This window comes from Apteryx mantelli, chromosome 14, assembly GCF_036417845.1.
Source record: "Apteryx mantelli isolate bAptMan1 chromosome 14, bAptMan1.hap1, whole genome shotgun sequence".
Classification (NCBI taxonomy): Eukaryota; Metazoa; Chordata; class Aves; order Apterygiformes; family Apterygidae; genus Apteryx; species Apteryx mantelli.
In genome coordinates, this window is record NC_089991.1 from 14,360,413 (window position 1) to 14,378,891 (window position 18,479).

Sequence of the window (18,479 nt, forward strand, 5' to 3'; positions counted from 1 at the left end):
ATTTACTTAAGGATACTTAAAGAGAATTCTGTGCTTAGTTAGATATAGAGTACACCTTACCTGCATATACAACGATTCCTATTGCAACCTCAGTGTTTCTGATTGTACATCCACGAAGCAAAAGGCTTTCAATGCTAAAACCAATCCGTTCATGATTTGGCTGTTCCCTAGAAGAAAGAAAGTAAAATAAAGCAATGTCCTTTTCTGTTCTCACATAGTATTAAACAAAACTTGTGTGTGTGCGCATGCGCGCTTATGTTCAAGTTGAAATCAAGGAACCGTGAGGGCCTTATTTCGCTTATATTTTGTGCTAGTTATCATCAGTAAAGATTCCACTCACAAGACATATAGAAGTCTAGGTATCTCTTTTAAAGCCCACTTTCATGGTGTATGTTGGGATGTCAATATGAAGACATTTTGGCTTTGACTTGGTACCTTATCTGGCAGATTTAGTATCTAATAAATGAAGCCAATATACATTGTACGACTTAAGTAAGATGAAATTCTTCTAGAAAGCTCAGCAGGGTTCACCAGCTGTTAGAGGCTCAGATTAATATACCAGCCTTCTGTGCAAGCCTCTGTCTCTCTGTTGGCCACTAAAGGGGTTCTTATCTTTGTGAACCCAAATCTTCACGAGTCTCTAGGCTGAGGGTTTCTTCACTCTCACACTGCATTGAACACTTCTTATCCCAGCTGAAGATCTCCAGTCACATACCAGATCCTTCTGCTGGCAAAATGGACTCATGAAAACTCAATGGAAATTATACAGTCAGCACTCCATCAGGTAGGCAATTTGTTACTTGCCCCCGAAAATGAAAACATACAACTACTTTTGCTCACAGTCTTTATTTTACACTCTGGTAGGTTCCTACCGAGATCTTTAACAAAGCTGAGGTTTTTCACTTCTGTCAATCCATCTAGCTTTGTTACTTTAAATATCAGCATAAACCAAAAGTTCTTCTAGAATATATATCTTTGGCTACTTTCTATTGGCTATTCCATCTCACATTTACCAGTGAACTGCAGCATTATTCAAATGTGGGGCATGGTTAGCTGCTGTCTCAGACCTATGTACAGTCCCATGTTGTATGTCTGTGTGCAGCAGCATTTGAATGACATGACATCAAACTAGAGGATGAAGAGGTTTAGGCATCAAATACCTACCATTGATAGAATAATGGCTTTGCTCAAAGACTCTAGAGAAAAATGTTGCAAGGCAGCTCTGACTTGCAGTGTTAAACCAGGAGCAGGTCATTGCAACGTGTTGGAAAGAAGGTGTATGGTTTTAAAAGCAGCTATTAATTACAGATGCTCAGTTGTCTTCACTGGCATTTGAACATCAGGTGGGTTAACATCAAGTATTTTGTGCATAGAAAGCTCAGGTTTTGATGAATGAGATTTAAGTATTCTATATGTGGAGTTGTGCTAGTTAATAAATATTAATGAAAGTGTCTTTGTAACACATTGTAAAAATAATCCCAGAAACCTCTTTTGGTAGGAGTCTAGATTCAGCTTTGGTGAAACCATTTAGTAGAAGCTTTACTGTGTCCCCTTGGTCAGAAGTTACTGTGGCCAGGTGTGTCAATGGACGCAACTAAGTTCTTTGTTGTCATTTTAGCAGAGTTCTTCAGCACTGCTACAGTCTTATAGCAAGGCGTTAGAGGCTCAATGATTTATTAAGGATTCTTGGAGAAAAATGTAACCTGAAGACACTGTAAGGGTATGTACCTCTTGAAGCAGCCAGTGTAAGCTGGTTACACCTTTCTTTGTTGAGATTTCACTTTTTGTTTGAATACTGCTTTAAGTAATTTGGGTTTACAAAATGGCTCAAACAGCAGCAGACCAAAGGCAAAAACCTCTGCTAACTGTTGGTGAAAAGTTTTCACTGGAAAATTCTTTTATCTACCCCTGAACCATGGAGAAAAGACAATTAATTCTGTATTCCATCAAGCAATTGAGATAATAGGTATATCCAGAAGAGATTTTTGTTACAGACTTTTAGCAGAGATTTGAAGATTTTGAAGCCAATCCTGGATCCTAAGGGTGTGTATTTGTGTGTTTGCTTGTGATATATAGCCTACATATCCACAATCTCAGTGCTCTTGTGTCACATTATAGCAGGCTAATTTGAAGGATTGCTTCAATTTAGATTATACCCAATGGTCCTCAAAGACAGTAACCGCAGCCAGTGATCAATATGAACTTGACCTCTTTTTCCCTTTTAAGATGTCACATTAGAGGGGAAATGGTATTGCTATTAGAGGCATCATCCTTGCAGGGCATAAATTCTCACAATGAGATTAGAAACGGTCAGCGCTAATGGAATACATCCCGCTGCTTTTCTCATGTTAGAGGATCAGGCCATTTCCAGCTATTCCAGGTGCAACGTTCTTACTGCAACCCCCCCGAGACATTAACTACTAGTTTAGCTACTAGTAAACTAAACAGAGACAGGGCTTGGACCTGGATGCTAGCACAAGAACTGCTGAATACTGTTGAATTGTTGGCATAATCTGGGGCATGCTTTTGGTCTGGGGCAGCGAGTATTTCGGGCAATGCCCTGGAATGGTGCAGGAATCAGCATGGACCAAAGAGCATGGACCGTGCTGAGGAGGTCCCTCAAAAGCAGCTGAGGGAAAGAGAATTTTAGGACATGAGCTCTGCCATACAAGTTGACTCTATGGCCGGGGGGGCTTAGATCTGCTGAATTTGCTAGTATAGATGTATCCATTGTGCCTATCCCAGAATCATTTAATGAAAGAAAGAACACAGGGAATAGATGATGTAGCTTTTTCCTCACATACATAGGTTTACACTGAAAAAGCTCACTTTTTTATCCTAGTTTAATGCATTGATCAAGTCAGATTTTTCTTCCTTGCTTGCCTGCTTTTCCCAGCTGTAAGAAGAAAATCAGGTTTGTTAGGTAGCTCCTGGATATCTTTTCCCTGTGGCCATAAATACGAAGAAACCAGAGCCATGCAGCTGAACACCTTTAAGCATTAGGAAGGATTTAGATTTAAAGTCTAGCCTGCCTAACCCACAGGTCAAATGTAAATGGACTTATATCTGAATTCTGAAAAGAGCTGAATTCTTGTAAGGACAATTTATATGAAACAACTGCAAATTCAAAGTCAAGTCTTGGTCTTTCCTTGGCTTGAAACACAGATTCAAACTTACAGCTTATTTTGACTTCTGAGTCCAGGATAGTAGTGACATCCATCAATTCCTGCAAAATATACTGCTTCCATCCAGCTCCCCCAAGTGAAATATTAAAGCTCAGACTGAAAATGCATTTATGGATAACAGATACTTACATGTACCCTTTGAATTTATTGAGATCATTGTTAGGCATTTCACAGACGATAATGTTTTCGAAAAGTTCTGGTTCAAACGGAGTATTCTGTGAGAGGAAACGCACTGAGAATAACTGTCAAATCCAATGAATACTTGAAATGAATACCACTAAGAGCACCTAAATACAATTATACACATTCCATGACAGTAGCAACAGATAAGCTTTAAGCTGGAAACATAACACAACATCAGAGGTTAAAAAAAAAAAAAAAAAAAGGCTTGGTAAATCAAAAAACAAAGATTCCTCAGAATCAAAAAACAAAGATTCCTCAGAAAATAGAGGTGGAGGTCAGGTTCACACCTTGCCTGCAAAGTTTTTTCTCTGCTTCTCTGTAAGGTTAAGACTTGCCCTCAGATTCATACACAGTGCTCTTGGCCACTAGAGGGTGACGCCAAGTTTGAAAACTGCCTACAGTTTTGATCGTTAACACCTCAAATTGCATTCTTCCTTAATTTTAAAAACAAACGCAAATCAATTCCAGCCTTTTTCTTATGTGGTAAACAAAAATTCATTTGACTGCAACCAATTTTAAGCGGGTATTTCTACCCCTTTCCAGTAAAATGGACACTACATTCAGATACTAATAGCTGCTAAACTGCTGCTCAGAAATGTGCTAGTGTGGCAATTGATGGTGGCCTGGAGTAGATGAGTACTGTCTTTTACTTACTTTTACTGTGTCTTTCACAACTGTCACACCGTTATACTCTTGTCTAAATTAGAGGTACGGGGTGAGCTATCTGAATTCTTGTATTTGCAGCTTCTATTAACTTGTTATCTGACTCTGATCAAGCCATTAGTAATTAACCAGAAACCAGGTACCAGCAAGTTGGTTTTTGCACACAAGGGCATACTTTGTATTCCATTCTATATCAATTGGATAAAACATCTTGAAATCCATAAATGAAAACACATTTCTTCTGAGAAAGTCCCCTTGGTCTCTTCAGCGATCTCTTCACGATCTCTTTTTCTTAAGGCAAGTTCACTTTCTGACTCTTTGTCAGTCACCTTTCCGAATTTTTAATACTAGAACCCTCCTCTTTTCAAGAGATGCCATTTCTGAATCTATTGATGAACTTACATCAACATGTAATTGAAGAGGTGTTCTCTATAGTAATTTACAATTAGTAAAATGACAAACATGCTGTATGCCAACTGCACTACTCCACAGTCTCTTAACAAAGAGGAACAAACATAAGCACATTCTCAAAAAATCAACATTCTGACACTGGAGGATCTTCAGCTTCAGCCACTCTCACCTGTCTTTACTTGATGTTGGAATATTGAGTTCAGAACCACTTGGCTTCACCAAATCTGCAAAAGCTATGCTTAGCTTCAACCCAAATGAATAGACCACATCTAAAAGACTGCGTCCAGTTTTGCCCACTCCCCCCACAACACAAGAAAGGTGTTAAAAGGGATAAGGTGTAATAAATCAGAGTGAGTTCAGTGGAGGCCACCAGGATGGCTGGAGCTGGTGCAGTTGCCCTATAAAGGAGAGGCTGAGGAAACTGGGCTTGTTCAGCCTGGAGAAGAGAAGGCTTCTAGGGGACCAAATAGCAGCTTTCCAACACCTACAAGGAGTTTATTCTGAAGATGGAGCCATGCTCTTCACAGTGGTGCTTGGTGGGAGGACAAGAGACAATAGACTTAAATTGAAACAGAGAGGTTCAGACTGGGTATAAGAATAAGCTGTTTCCCCTGAGGACAGTCAAGCAGTGGGACAGGTTGCCTAGAGAGGTCATGCAGTCCCCATCCCTGGATGTTTTCAAGACTCAACTAGGTAAAGCCCCGAGCAACCTGGTCTGACCTTAGAACTGACCCTGCTTTGAGCAGGAGGTTGGACTAGAGTCCTCCTGAGGTCTCTTCCAACCTGAATTATCCTATGATCCTATGAAATGTTGGCAGGGAAAAAAGGTATCACATATAACCCTTTATCAATGAAATATCTTTTCAAGAGAAGGCATTTTCTGAAATGTGCCAATATGACATGAACCAGATCAGGAAAAATATAAATTCTTAAAGCATTATTTTTCTCCTCACCTTCTATTAAAATCCAATGAATCATATTCACAGAAGGATAATATCATGCTATACCAGATTTGAGATTTTCCTCTGCTGGTTTAACAACTAGTTAAATTATTTGATGAAAATGCTGCGCATTGGACAAGACATCACTGATGCCAGTTAGTGAAAGCACCTGCCTTCATTTAGGTGGATGCAACAAATAGGCTTCTTTATGAAATAACAACAAACTTCAACCAAAGCAAGTTCAAATACAAGATTAATCAGGATTTTGAAATGTGCGGGGAAAAGTGCTTTACTGGACAGGAGTATATGATCATAAAAAGGAGAGCCTGTGAATTTGAATGTGTGTATCACATTCAAATAAGACTAAAAGTAAGACTAAAAGGAAAAAACGCACAATAAAATCAAAAATAGGAAGGTGCTAGAAAAAAGCACTGGAAGAGGCAAAGCAGGACAGCTTTTTAGGCTAAGTGCTCACTTAAAGGTGCTTGGAGCTGAACAACAACACACACTTTTGTTTGATTCCTCATGTGTTCAAGGAAACAGGCTTGGCAAAGTATTCATATAGAAACAGGACTGCATCAAAGGTACTTGACTGCAATAACTTTTTTTCTTCTCCTAATTGGAAGGACAGGCAAGACCTTGAATTTAGATTAAGAAATGGTAATAAAAATGGGATGTGAGAAACATGAAAGAGATAATCAGTATTGCTTTGTAATAAAATGCTTAAAGAACTGACATCCCCTTGAATCTAAACTCTTCCCATTAGGAAAGTTCAGAGCTGGAGATCACATCTGCTGCTGGAGATCCCTATCTTATCCTAAAGCATGAGACTTTCAGAGATTAGATTCCTTCAGGAACTGCAAATCTTAGGAATCTTTCATTAGAATTTATAAATATTTTGTCAGACTGCAAGAGGAACTCCTCACACTCCCTGTTCTCAAATATCAATTTTTTCTTTACTATGTTGTAATTTTTACATTAGTTTTTCTCTCCTGTTTTTTTCCGATGCAATATATATATTTAATTTTATATATATAAAATCTAATTATGAGAGAGTAGAGAGTCTGACCTAAAAATAAATATTGGAGGAAAAATAAAAGCTTGATGGATGTGAAGGCATTTTATATACCTTCTACCCCCGAGGTTGAATATTTTAAGATTCTCTTCTAAGAAACATTGTTAACCTCTGTTGAATCTTTTTCAGCTCAGTAAACTCAACAGGAAAATGAGTGAATATCTGATTGTGCTGGAAATATTTGTACAATAGGAAAACAGCAATATATCAAAGGAACCTGGAGAGTGACTTATTACTCACGGAGAAACCTAATAGGTTCCGAACTAGAAAGGAGGTGGATAAAGATGATTCTTCTCACAAAATGTTTTTCTTTTGATTACAAGGATTTTACATTTGAAAATTCAAGTCAGAAAATGGTATAAAAGGGGGGAAAAAAGTTTCCTTCCTCTCAGTCTTCTACAGTTAGGAGAATTGCAATATTCCTAAGCATATCCTGAAATAAAGAACTAAACTCATTCATATATATTTCCTCCCTCCTTAAAGTTTCAGACTTTTATAGATACTATTAAATCTGAGTAAGTTTTATGCAGCACATAAATCACAGGACTACACAAAGAACAAAGAATAAGGAAGAAGTTGCAGACATGTACACTAAAACTTGTACCTGTGATATTTAGCACACAGCGATGGTTTTTTTCAGTCAACATTCTGTTTACACTAATGCTTTGAAATAACAGGGTCATATAGTTGACTAAGCTCTGACCTTCCTGAGTATTGGGTATCACCACAGTCAGAATTGCATTCCACTGGGCTTATGAAACACGAGATTTCATAAGTGTAAGCGCTTCTGGGCATACAGTTAACCTAAATAATAACTCAAAGATTAAAGATAATAACTATTAATAAGGAGTCCAAAGTGTAATTCAGCATACAGTGGCTTTCTGACTTAAAGGAAGACTTCCTCATGTTATAAAACTACTGAGGCAAAAGTTTGCATTTTGCATAATATTAGGGCACTTTACTTAAGGAAAAAAAAAAAGGGAATAATATAAAACCCAATGTGTGATGTGTGAAGTATGACCACATCACATAAATGCAGCATTTTTTATTTTTCTATTTAAGTAGGCAGTTTAATGGTTTTTGCTAAATCTCTGCATAATAAATCTTTCGGGTTTTCTCAGAAAAAAGCCTCTCAAACCATAGTTAGAAAGCACTGAAAAAGGTGTGCTTTATCGTATAGCATCCACAACCTGGGAAAGCCCTTAAGTATGCCTGCAAAGTAATTTCCATTTGAAGAAAGAGCAAGTAACACTGGATTATAGCACCTGGCCACAATTTGCCATGGAAGTGGCCTACTTTTATTTAAGGAATCTGGTTGCTTCTTGCTGACAGCTGTTTTCTCTCCACCCCGAACAAAACCAAGATTGGTCTAATGGCAGTTAGTAATGGCTAAATAAATGCGTGTAATTCCTAGAATTATCCAGGAGGTCTTTATATTTCCTGTCTGCTGCAATGATTCCAATGGAACAAAATATTCCTTTTCACATGCTACAGCTGCTTAAACTTCTGCGTTATTTGAAAAACTGCCCCGGTGTGGTTGAAAAGATACTCAGAAAGTGTAAAGAATGCAAGCCTTCCTAAGTCATATTTTCTTGTTAACTTCAGATTTATCAAAGATGATTCAAGAGAATATTCCAGTTAATTGTTCTCAAAAAGGAAATTATATGACCTACGGAAAAAAAATGTTGCTTTTAAGCATTTAAATCAAATCTCTGCCAACATTCAAACATATGTCAAACATATGACACCTTCAATTTTTAGTTAACTTTTCATATTTTAATTTATTCTAATTTCCTATTCAGTTACGCATTGCACTCCTAGAAAAGGTCTGCATTGTTTCAAGTTACTGCGCCTTAGAACAATTCCTAGTCAAACAGCCACATATGTACGTGCCTAGCAAATGAGCAGTTGTGCATCAGGTGCAACAGAGAAGTGAAATCAATAAAGAAGCCTGCACCCATTTTGAAAGGGGTGCCGTGAACTGCCTTCCAATTTCCATGCAGAAATAATTCACTCATTTCTGGTGGCCTTGCTACTGGCCGTGCCGCGCGCTGTGACAGACAGCCTGTGACTAGGGAAGGGTTGGGGCAGTCTCAGGCAGGGGTATGGCGTGCTGCGCTTTAGGCATTCATCAGCACAGGAAGGCAAACTACTCCTGTCTGAGATGATCTTCCCTTTTTCACCTCCTTGCCTGTCACAGCAAAACAAAAATCTTCTGGGACAAACTGCTGCTTTGAGTGCAGGGCGCTAGTACCAACAGCAAAATGCATTTCTGCAGCTGCGTCGGAGCAAGCAGCCCATCAGAAGCCCTACATGTTGCATTTCACCCAGGAGCCAGCACCAAAAGGGGCTCAGACCAAGCGCTAAGCGCACGGGCCGCGCTGTCAGCAGACCTACCTGGCCGGAGAAGCCCGTCACAGCTTGTCGTTGTTTGAGGTTGGTCTCCCCGTCGAGGTTGGCAGTTTCCAGGTGGCAGATCCCATTCTGGTCGGAGGAGTAGAGCAAGAGGATGTCAGCTGGGATGGTCTCGTTGCACCGCAGCTGCACAAAGTCCCCCACTCGGACGTCTTTCCAGCACTTCTCAACGTAGGCATGATCTTCCCTGTGGCATTAAAAACATGTCTTGGGTAAACAGTCACACAATAGCCTTCACAAAAAGAAAATGGGGAATGGTAGTACATTGATATGTTTTCTTAAAGGACACAGCACAACAGTTAGAAATTAGTGATTTGGACAGTTTCATAATATCACTTCGCCCTATCTCACATTCAAAATAAAGTCTCTACACGTTACTATGTCAAAAGTTATCTTTGATTCTAGCAGTGGCCCTATAATCTCCACAGCAAGAATAGAAAGGTGCTCAGACTGACAGAGGTAAGCATTTTAAAGTATCTTATTCCAGAAATTCAGAAATTTCACCAAAAGTACTTTTTTGCTTTAGACTGGGTGGCTGTTTCTCACATACTTGCCAACAGCAACATACAGATCCTGAAAGAAGCAAACCGATATCTCAGCTAGACTTCGGCTCTCCTCTAGTAACCCTTGAAAGGTAATTACAAATCTCAAGCTTAGCCCACATAAACAACTTCAACAGGAAGAACAGCAAAGAAATTACTGCATAAAATTAAACAGCAATAACACAAGTAGAAACTAAGTTTAATGGAAAACTTGAGATGAAAACTACATAGCTTCTAAATATAAAAAAAAAGAAATACAAAGGAAAAGAGGTTTGGAGCTTAAGGAAAAGAAACTACTGTTTCACCAATTAAACTGTCTCCGCGGTTCGGGAAACAGCAAACTTTTTTTGACATTATCTTTTCAATAATTGATCTATTAACAAATCTTAATCACCTGAGCCAACAGAAGAACAACAGATTTTAAAATCTGTCAAAGGGAAAACTACACAGGCAACAGTGGCCCAGTTCCTCTAAACCTTTGAGAAGAAATCATTCTTTTAACACAAATAATTGAATCATCTTATGCCTTGATCTGCAGCAGGGAAAATGCTCATAATGTTTTAACAGACTCACAGTAAAAGGCTTCTTGTGATGACTCAGAGTCTTGTTTTTGCTTAAGTTTTTAATCATCCTCATTTACTGCCTGAAGAATACTGTCTTTCAATTAATTAGGTGTTTGTATCATGAGACGTGGTGCAGGGATACAGTAGATAAAGTGTTTTGCTATGATTCAAAGACACACGTCCAAGCATTGCTTCACAGCCAGGGCAAAGGCTGCTTCCTGCTAACCTCCTTTCCCCATCTGCCATAAGGGAGAGCCAGCCCTGACGCTGTCAGGCAATCCTCTGCAGATGGCCAATGTCCTTATCTATAAACCAACATGAAATAAAAGCTTCCTGCAAAGGTTATGGTTCTAAAGGTTATTTAAATTCTCTGCATTTCCAAGTGGTATCCACTATTTATAAAAAAAAAATAAATCACAACTAAATAAATCTCTCTAACTAATACTAGATGTTAGAAGTGCTTACATAGTGCTAAATAATGGTATTGGAAAAACAATTTTTCATTCTTACATTACTTTCTAATTCTTGAATTTTTCATTCTTCTCTCTCCTTTTGTCTGTCTCTACTTATATGCCTGTCCTTGTTTCTTTTGCTCAACAACAGACATAAAAGATCACATTGAAGAACAGAAGGCTGTTGTAAGTTAATTTGATGTTGCCACTCATTTTACAAAAATATTGCAGACCAGTTTATTTGAAAGGCATTTATACAGGTGTATGTACAGTATTAATTACTCTACGAAGCAGACACTGATTATAATATGTAACAAAAACACTAAGTGATTGGGAAATCTTCTTGTATCAAATAGCTTTCTGGTAGAATTTCTTAATTTGTCTGTTTAAAACACAAAAACAGGAGGACAGAAGCAATTTAGAACAAGCAGATGAGCTGTCTTGCTACCACAGACATTTGGATGCCGTGTATAGTTTGTGCAGGGCTGCTTGCTAGGGCTTCTTCAGTGCAGTCCTACCTCTCTGTGTCAACTCTTGCACAATTCCCTTGTTTATAGAACACACTTTTGATTTTATCTGCTCACAAAATGCTATAGAAAGGCCTTGCCCAGCTGGCCGACTTCCAGCCTAGCCTAAAGAAATGAGGTTCACAAAAATAATCTTCTGTCAGCTTTGTTTTTTCAATAAACCCCTGTGAAACACACGTTACGCACGCAGCTTCAGGCACTGCCCATTTACTAATTATAGAGGAGAAGATGGGTCAGAGAAGCCAGGTGACCTCTTTCAGATCACAGGAAAAGTCTTCCTGAGCACTGGGATGAGCATTCAGGAGCGCCTGGCACCCCAGACCCGCACGCGGGTTAACGGCGTATCCCCCTCTCTGCTGCAGAACACCGAAGCTGGTAAAGAAACACGATTTCTGCGTAGAGGAGTGCCCTGTTTCCTGAAAGAACCGAGAGATTAACAGCCTCCTACGGTACAAAGGCTTTCTACAACTTTTTTAGTGCTAAACCGATGGATAAAAGAAAGAAAAACACTTCACAAGCAACCTGTTGCACCCCACCGCACCGTTGGCCCGGCTGCCTTACAAGGTTGTTCCGATGAAGCCGTTTCCTTTTAGCAATTCCCATAACTGGGAACACTGCTCATTTTCTGTTCATTGATCAAAGTTCATAGCACAAGCTCCTGTTGCTAAATAAACAGAAGTGCTTCATAAATCTAAGATGGTCTGATGAGAAACATATAAAGAAGGCAAATACTTTTATGCCATAAAATAAACAAGATGTGGTGATTTTCAATAGGCGGAGAGCTGGAAATCTGATTCTTACAGCATGCAGCGTCGAGGCTGTGACACAGCAAGGATGTGATCCAAGGTAAAAGTTGCTCAATGTCCTCTCTGCTTTACCAGCCAATTTATTAACAGCAATTAGCCACAAGCAGAGCCACAGATATATGTCTCCTATCCCATGCTGATCTGGCTCATTCCTAGGGGCTAAATTCATGCCTAGAAAGTGTTCCCTTGCTGCCTTGGGATAATGGGTAGCAAGATACTGCTCATCAGAAGATAGGGTAGACAAATGGAGACAGCCTTGAGCACTCACAAAGTCTGCCAGAGGTGAGTATTAGACTCATCATATCGGATCAGATGGTCTGAAGTAAAGAGACTTTCTGAAGGCATTTCTGGGAAGAAAGGATCATAAAAAAATGCCAGCTGTGGTTGGAGATTGGGAGGGAACATGAATAAATGATTTACTTTGTGTCAACAATGTAATTGCATGTTCTTGAATTCAATAAAAATGAATTTGAAAAAAAACTAGGTCAAGAGGGATGGTGAACGTGAGAAAAAAATCTGTAATTCTGCTCCCTCAAGGAGGTAAAATAAAAGAAAAAAAAGCCATCTTTCATATGCATGCCTGTGACTCCTAGACTGTCTTAGAGGAAGATCTTCAGAAACTTTTACCACTCATAAATATCAAACCAACCAATTAGTTTAGTGACTCTTATTTCCTTGAATAACTAAAATATCCATCTCAGGATCCTTTGCAGGTTTAAGTAAAGCTGCTGTTTGCTATTCCTTTAGCCCTCTAAATTGTCATTGGATTATTATAACATCAGCCACTTAAAAAAATTTTTTTTGTCTCATATATAGATAAACTCAAATGTTTGTTATCAGATGTAAATTCAATAGAACGTTATATTTAAAAATAGCCCCCTCAGGCATCACTTACCCTATCAAGAATATTATTGCTCCGAGATTCTCAGTGCTACTCAGTCAACAAGTAGAATCACACAACTATTTACTCTTTACAGTCTATTTTTGCAAACAGTAATCCCAAATATTTTCATACTGTCAATGATTACACTAGCTTTTATAAGGAAAACTGCTTCCAAAAGACCACTTTATGGCCATGACCTCCAGGGTAGGAGTTACTGCCATAAAACTGGAAAAACTGGAAACAAACAAGTGGATTTAGCACTTGAGGAAGGCCCTGGACAGGCATGGAACAGACTGAAATGCATCCATAGATCAGAGCACAGCACAAGTTGGCTCATAATATTGCTGAGCAGGAGATATTTCTGAAGGGGAGAAGATATTGCCTTCTCCATGCTAATTCATCACTGGTGTTTACCATGCTACTATCACTTTCTGTAGCTGGGAAGGTTGTTTTTTGACATGGACATCAGTCCAGTAGGATCAATGAATGACATTATTTAGCAGAGGTCAGTCCTGTAACAAGCCCTCATTAGTGATCAGCTATATCCATTTTCCATAGCTGCAAACTTCCTCTCAGGATTTGAATAACACAATGAAATAGCGATGAGCATCTTTCAAAGATAATGGGAGTGAAATTTTTCTAAAGTCTAACAAAATACATCTTTAATCATACTATTTCAGCACTGCAAGTTCCTTAATGCTAACAAAGGATCCTAAATTTGCGTGTGCTAAAAATGCCTGTAGCATCCTACCATGGAAGATATTCTCTCAGTGATAAAAGGATTCTATATTCAATCATTCCAAGTTTGTATAGACTTAAAATAAGTATCAAAACTTTGGAAATATATTATGTCCATGTGCTTTGGATTTTTTTTTAACTTGCATTTTTATCTGTATCTCCCTTGATTTTATAATGAACTGGAACTAATGAAGAAATAAAATGAAGTAGAAGTCAAGAGCATTTTGAGCACACATATGCTTAGACTTTACTAGGTTCATTTTGTAAGTTATGGGTCAAATTATTTAGGAAAAATCTGAATTTTATTTTAAATACTGCCTAGAGCAAAATGCTATTGCTAGGATTCTGCCTTGCACTAGATGGAATGAACAGATAACTCCAAGATCAGTTATTTAATGACTGCTAATCCTTAGCATTAGTTTCCAAGGGCTCCTATTAACTTACCAAGTTTCTGAGAGGCACAGCCTAAAGCAGCTTTTTGCTATGGTCACCTCCTTACATGACCATGTACTACCTTGAGGTCACATGTAGGAGCCTGCTTCTCTCCAGATTTTAAATGTGCCATTTCAGACAGTTAATATGGGACTCAATGCCACGTTGACACTATTCTGAAGGTCTCCAAGTTGGAAACATAGCTTCCCATTTCTTTGCCTTTTGTCTTTAGTCATTAGCTTCTGCTGCTGTTTGATAAGCCACTGCACGCTGCTTCTGTGAAGCAGCTTTAAATGCCCTGGCAGGTAATGGATTTTGAGGAAGGTGTTGATAAGCGACACATAAACAGGTGGTAGCATTAATAATGTCATTGCAGGTTTTCTTCTAAAGAGGGCAAAGATCCTCAGTGTAGTGAGGAACACTGACTGACAAGGAGGACTGCTAACTTGCCTCCTTGACTTTCCAGTGCTGCAGCCTGGACCAGCTGAGTGTTGAGAACTTGACATTTGTCCTTTGCATTTAGTCAGCTCAGCATGTTGAGTATTTCTTCACCACACAGTCAGCATGCTCACCATAAGACGAATTCATGTTTTAATTATTTCTTCACAATTCTGGCATCACTGGTTTCAAGCAGTTGCATAGCAACATATAACAAACCTTAGTGGTACTCTTGGTTGAGGCCATTTCTGAGCTTGCTAGAAGTTTGAAGAATGCCTCCGGTTAGCACCAACAGAAGGCACTGTTTCTGCCTTCAGTAATACCCATTGTTTACTGAGGTATCCATTATTATTTTAGGTACAAAAACTCCAGAGTACTTAAAGCATACATAAAAGCTATACAGGCAACAGACCAGAGAATGCCATCTGCCAGTGACGGTTCCACACAAAGAATGATATACTCATGTTTGACATTAAGCGAAGAGCTATCATGGTATCTTTGCTGATGGATAGTGAGTTTCAATAATACCGCAGCAGATTATTATCCTTATATCCTTACTTAAAGCTTACTTATATCACTAACTTTTATATGAAGTAATTCATGCTCAAACTGATCAAAGTTCATGTTTTGTCACTATCATAAGAATGCATCTACAGCCATGCAAGATATTACATGGAGCTGGGGTATGAAACCAGGAGACCTCGAGCCTCAGTTACACAGGTTCATGCACCACTCAGAGAACGCACCATATAGATGTAGAAGATGTTGCTATGTCCAAGAAAATCAATTGTAATTTTGCCAGAGGGCATGTGATGGGCCTTCAAGCTGGCCAGAGGCTTGAGACTATCTGTTCTTTTTTTTTTTTTTTTTAAGCAGGAGATGAACTCAAACCTTATACTAAGCAGAGAGAAGAATCACAATAAAGGCCATCCTGACCTTCTGTGACATTGATGTTGTCAGTGGACCTGCGGAGGAAGAGTATATCGATGCTTGTAGGACCTACTTAAAAACCACAGGGTCTAAAAGCATCACAGAGAAACTTCACTGAGAGCATAGTCAGGCCACCTCATTTAGGAGGCCTGTTGGCTTACCTAGTTAACAGGCAACTCTATAGTATGATTCAAAGCACATAAAATAGACTTCTTTTCTGAATCACTCTCTCAGATATCTGAGTTTAGGTGCTTAAAATTAAGCAGAGTGAACAGCTCAAATACTTTTAGTGTTTTTTTGGGTGTAGCTGCCTAATGTATGCAGATTCAGTCAAGTGTCATCTTAAACTGTGCACAGTCCTTGTATTTGCATCTGAACATATATTGAAACACTCAGAAAAGTTTAAGTTAAATCTTCCAGAGGTGTGAAATCAATGTAACTAATAAATCAATGTAAAACCTTGTCTGGATGCTATGGAGTGTTTGTAGATCATTAAAGCTTGATCCTGGAATATTTTTGAGAGGTTTGCCAGATCCAAGCAATAGGTTAATTATACACTGAGTATCTTCTCAATCACTATAGAGCTTCAGGGTAATTAAATAAGAGCTTTTAGTTGCTGTTGGGCTGACATTCACTTACAGTCCCACAGCTGGCTTGTACACTACATTCAGCACTGGCAGCTGTTGTTAGCAAGTTAATGACAAACTGGAGAGGGCTGAGAGAAAAATAACCAAAGTAGGTTTGAGGGGATGGACTTATAAGAAAGATTAAAAGAGTGATACAGAACTTGACTAAAAGGTGGCTGGGAGTAGCAAAATGAATGCGATAACAATCACAAATATTCAAAGACTATAATTAAATATTATGGATGAAAAATAATAAATTAGGCTTGTATGAAACCAGGTAACTTGAGGAATTTGAATGCAATTAAGGAGCACTAACGAAAGTAGACTATCATAGGAGATGCTCTGACAATCACATTTTGAAGGTAGTGGAAGCCCCATTGCTTGGAAAATTTAGAAGCAGACAATGTATATTTTAAAGAATACCAGGAGAAAGGAGGCAATTAAACATTCCCATCTGCATTTGGATTTTTAGTTCTCTTTTTTTTTTCTGTTGTGTGATTTATTCTGAAAGCATAACAGTTTATAAAGTCATTATATCTCTTCAAGACACTTTAATGACTATTAATTGTCTCCCCTTTTTTCAATTAAACATTTTTTAAATATGCTACCTGAAGTGTCTTTTTCTTCATTTGGCTACCAGACTAGATTACAATTGCAGCTGATCTCTGTGAAAATAAAATAAGAAGAAATGTGTTTACAGGACAAATAATTTAAATTCAATGTCCTTTGCTCTGAACAAGGAGGACAAGCTACCGCACTTCCCCAAGCCTTCAAGAAAGTTTTGGAAAATATTCAGCATTTGGAAAAGAGAACTCTGTGTTTCTCTTGGAACAGGGAATCAGAGTTCTTGTTATTGAAATCTGAAATAAAGAAAATATACTCTTCAAAATTAATACTTTAAATCTAACTAATTGTTCATTTTAGGATGGAAGATCAGTCGCTCCATTAAAAAGAATTGTCTGCTGCCACAAAATTAATAAGGCTCACAGTGTCTAGAAAAAGACTTTCACCTATGTTACAAAATTACCTACAGTAGATGATTCATAAGGAAGAAAATTAGAAGACACCACACTCTTCCATGACTTTGCAGCTAGCAAGAAGAACAAGAAATACCAGCTTCCGAAAGCTCTATAGAAGCCTGATTAAAATTATTCATGATATAATAAGCTGTAACTATAGATTTGATGGCAGTTGTAATTACCCACCATTTTTCCAGACAGGGTGGATGCTGTAGTCTGAAGCCCTCCTCATTTCCCTTTCCCTTACATCACCTTTTTGAGCCATAAAACTTTGGTGAAAGACAAGATTCTAGACAAGATTTATTCATAGATCATCAAAGTCCTATTTATGGGATGGAATGACCAATTTTAAGATGGCCCCATGTCAAGTTTCAGCATAAGAAAGTATCCACGGCTATGACTCTAACCTGGATCTGTACGTACATTGCAATTCCATGATGAACGTTTTTCTCTCATACAAAAACAAGTTTTATTGTATTTCCCCACTTCTCACATTGTCATAGTAAATGTCTTTTATATATAAATCACCATCATCATTTTATCTAAAAGGGAAATAAATAAGATTCCCCATGCAGATCTGTTCACTAATATCCACTGCATCACCTACTATTCCCTTTCAGACTGGCCATAAAAAATAAGTAGGTCTCATTGCCTCTTGGATTAATGCAACATTGAAAAGTTTAAAAAATCCAGCTAGACCACAGCCTCAAAGATAGGCAAAAGAAACAATTCTGTAACCAACCCAAAGAGCTAGAATTTTTGACAGAGAAGAACTCTTAGATGAATAATATTTAGAAACTTATAAAATGCCTAGTTTTTAAGTCAAGCAGCCCAAGCAACTGCATTGTTTCCCTGTTTAACCAGCAAGATATAAAAATAAAAACCTGAGAAACATGTGCAAAAGAAACAAACAGTGATGGCAGCACTGTGTGACAAAAGCCAGAGTTCTGCAAGATCTTGCGTGCAAGAATGTACACTATATAAAGCACTGTTGATTAATGTGAGGGATGACAAACAACTTTCAGGGAAATGGAAAGTTTTGCTCTTCTAGCTCTCAGATGTGATATTTTAACAGGAAGAAGTCATCTTCTACTGAGAGGACAGGTCTCATACTAATAAAATATAATTTTGAAACTCCTTAAAGTTCTAAAAGCAAGAAGGCATGAAATATTTTGAAGAGCTCAGCACAGACACTCATAGTTGATTCATTCAGAAATGATCAGAGGCATATATTACTATCTTATAGTTTTAAACTATATTTTTACTCAGTTTTATATAACACAACTGAAAATACAATTGAAGCCCCGCTTACATTTTAAAGTATAAAATTCAGAGAAGTGCAAAGGGCTACATTGATACAAATAGGTTGCATTCCTGATCTTGTTCTGTGCTACCTTATATTGATAGAATTAAGCCCTCTTGAAATTTCCTTAAAAATCCAGGTGCTCACTAGTTATTTAAGCACCTGGCTTCCGCTGTCCTCCACAGCTAAGAGACAGATAGCCACTCCAATACCACGCAACTTGACCTTTCCGTCCCAGTTGGAACATGAGGCTTAAACACAACAGGAATATCTCTCCCTGTATCAGAACAAACACCAGGTTTATCTAAGCATCATGATCTTTCCCAGTTTTATCTAATCACTATGAT

At 38.2% G+C, this 18,479-nt stretch overlaps 1 protein-coding gene across 1 annotated transcript in view; it reads right to left on the reverse strand.

The window, feature by feature from the left end:
- The window catches only part of ATP10B (ATPase phospholipid transporting 10B (putative)), a 53,666-nt gene that overhangs the window by 34,580 nt on the left and 607 nt on the right, over positions 1-18,479 (reverse strand). Inside the window, exons 2-4 of the mRNA XM_067304543.1 lie at positions 8,856-9,060; positions 3,315-3,400; positions 61-167 (exon numbers count right to left, since the gene is read on the reverse strand). Of these exons, the coding sequence (XP_067160644.1) occupies positions 61-167; positions 3,315-3,400; positions 8,856-9,060 (398 nt within the window). The remainder of the gene's footprint in view (positions 1-60; positions 168-3,314; positions 3,401-8,855; positions 9,061-18,479) is intronic.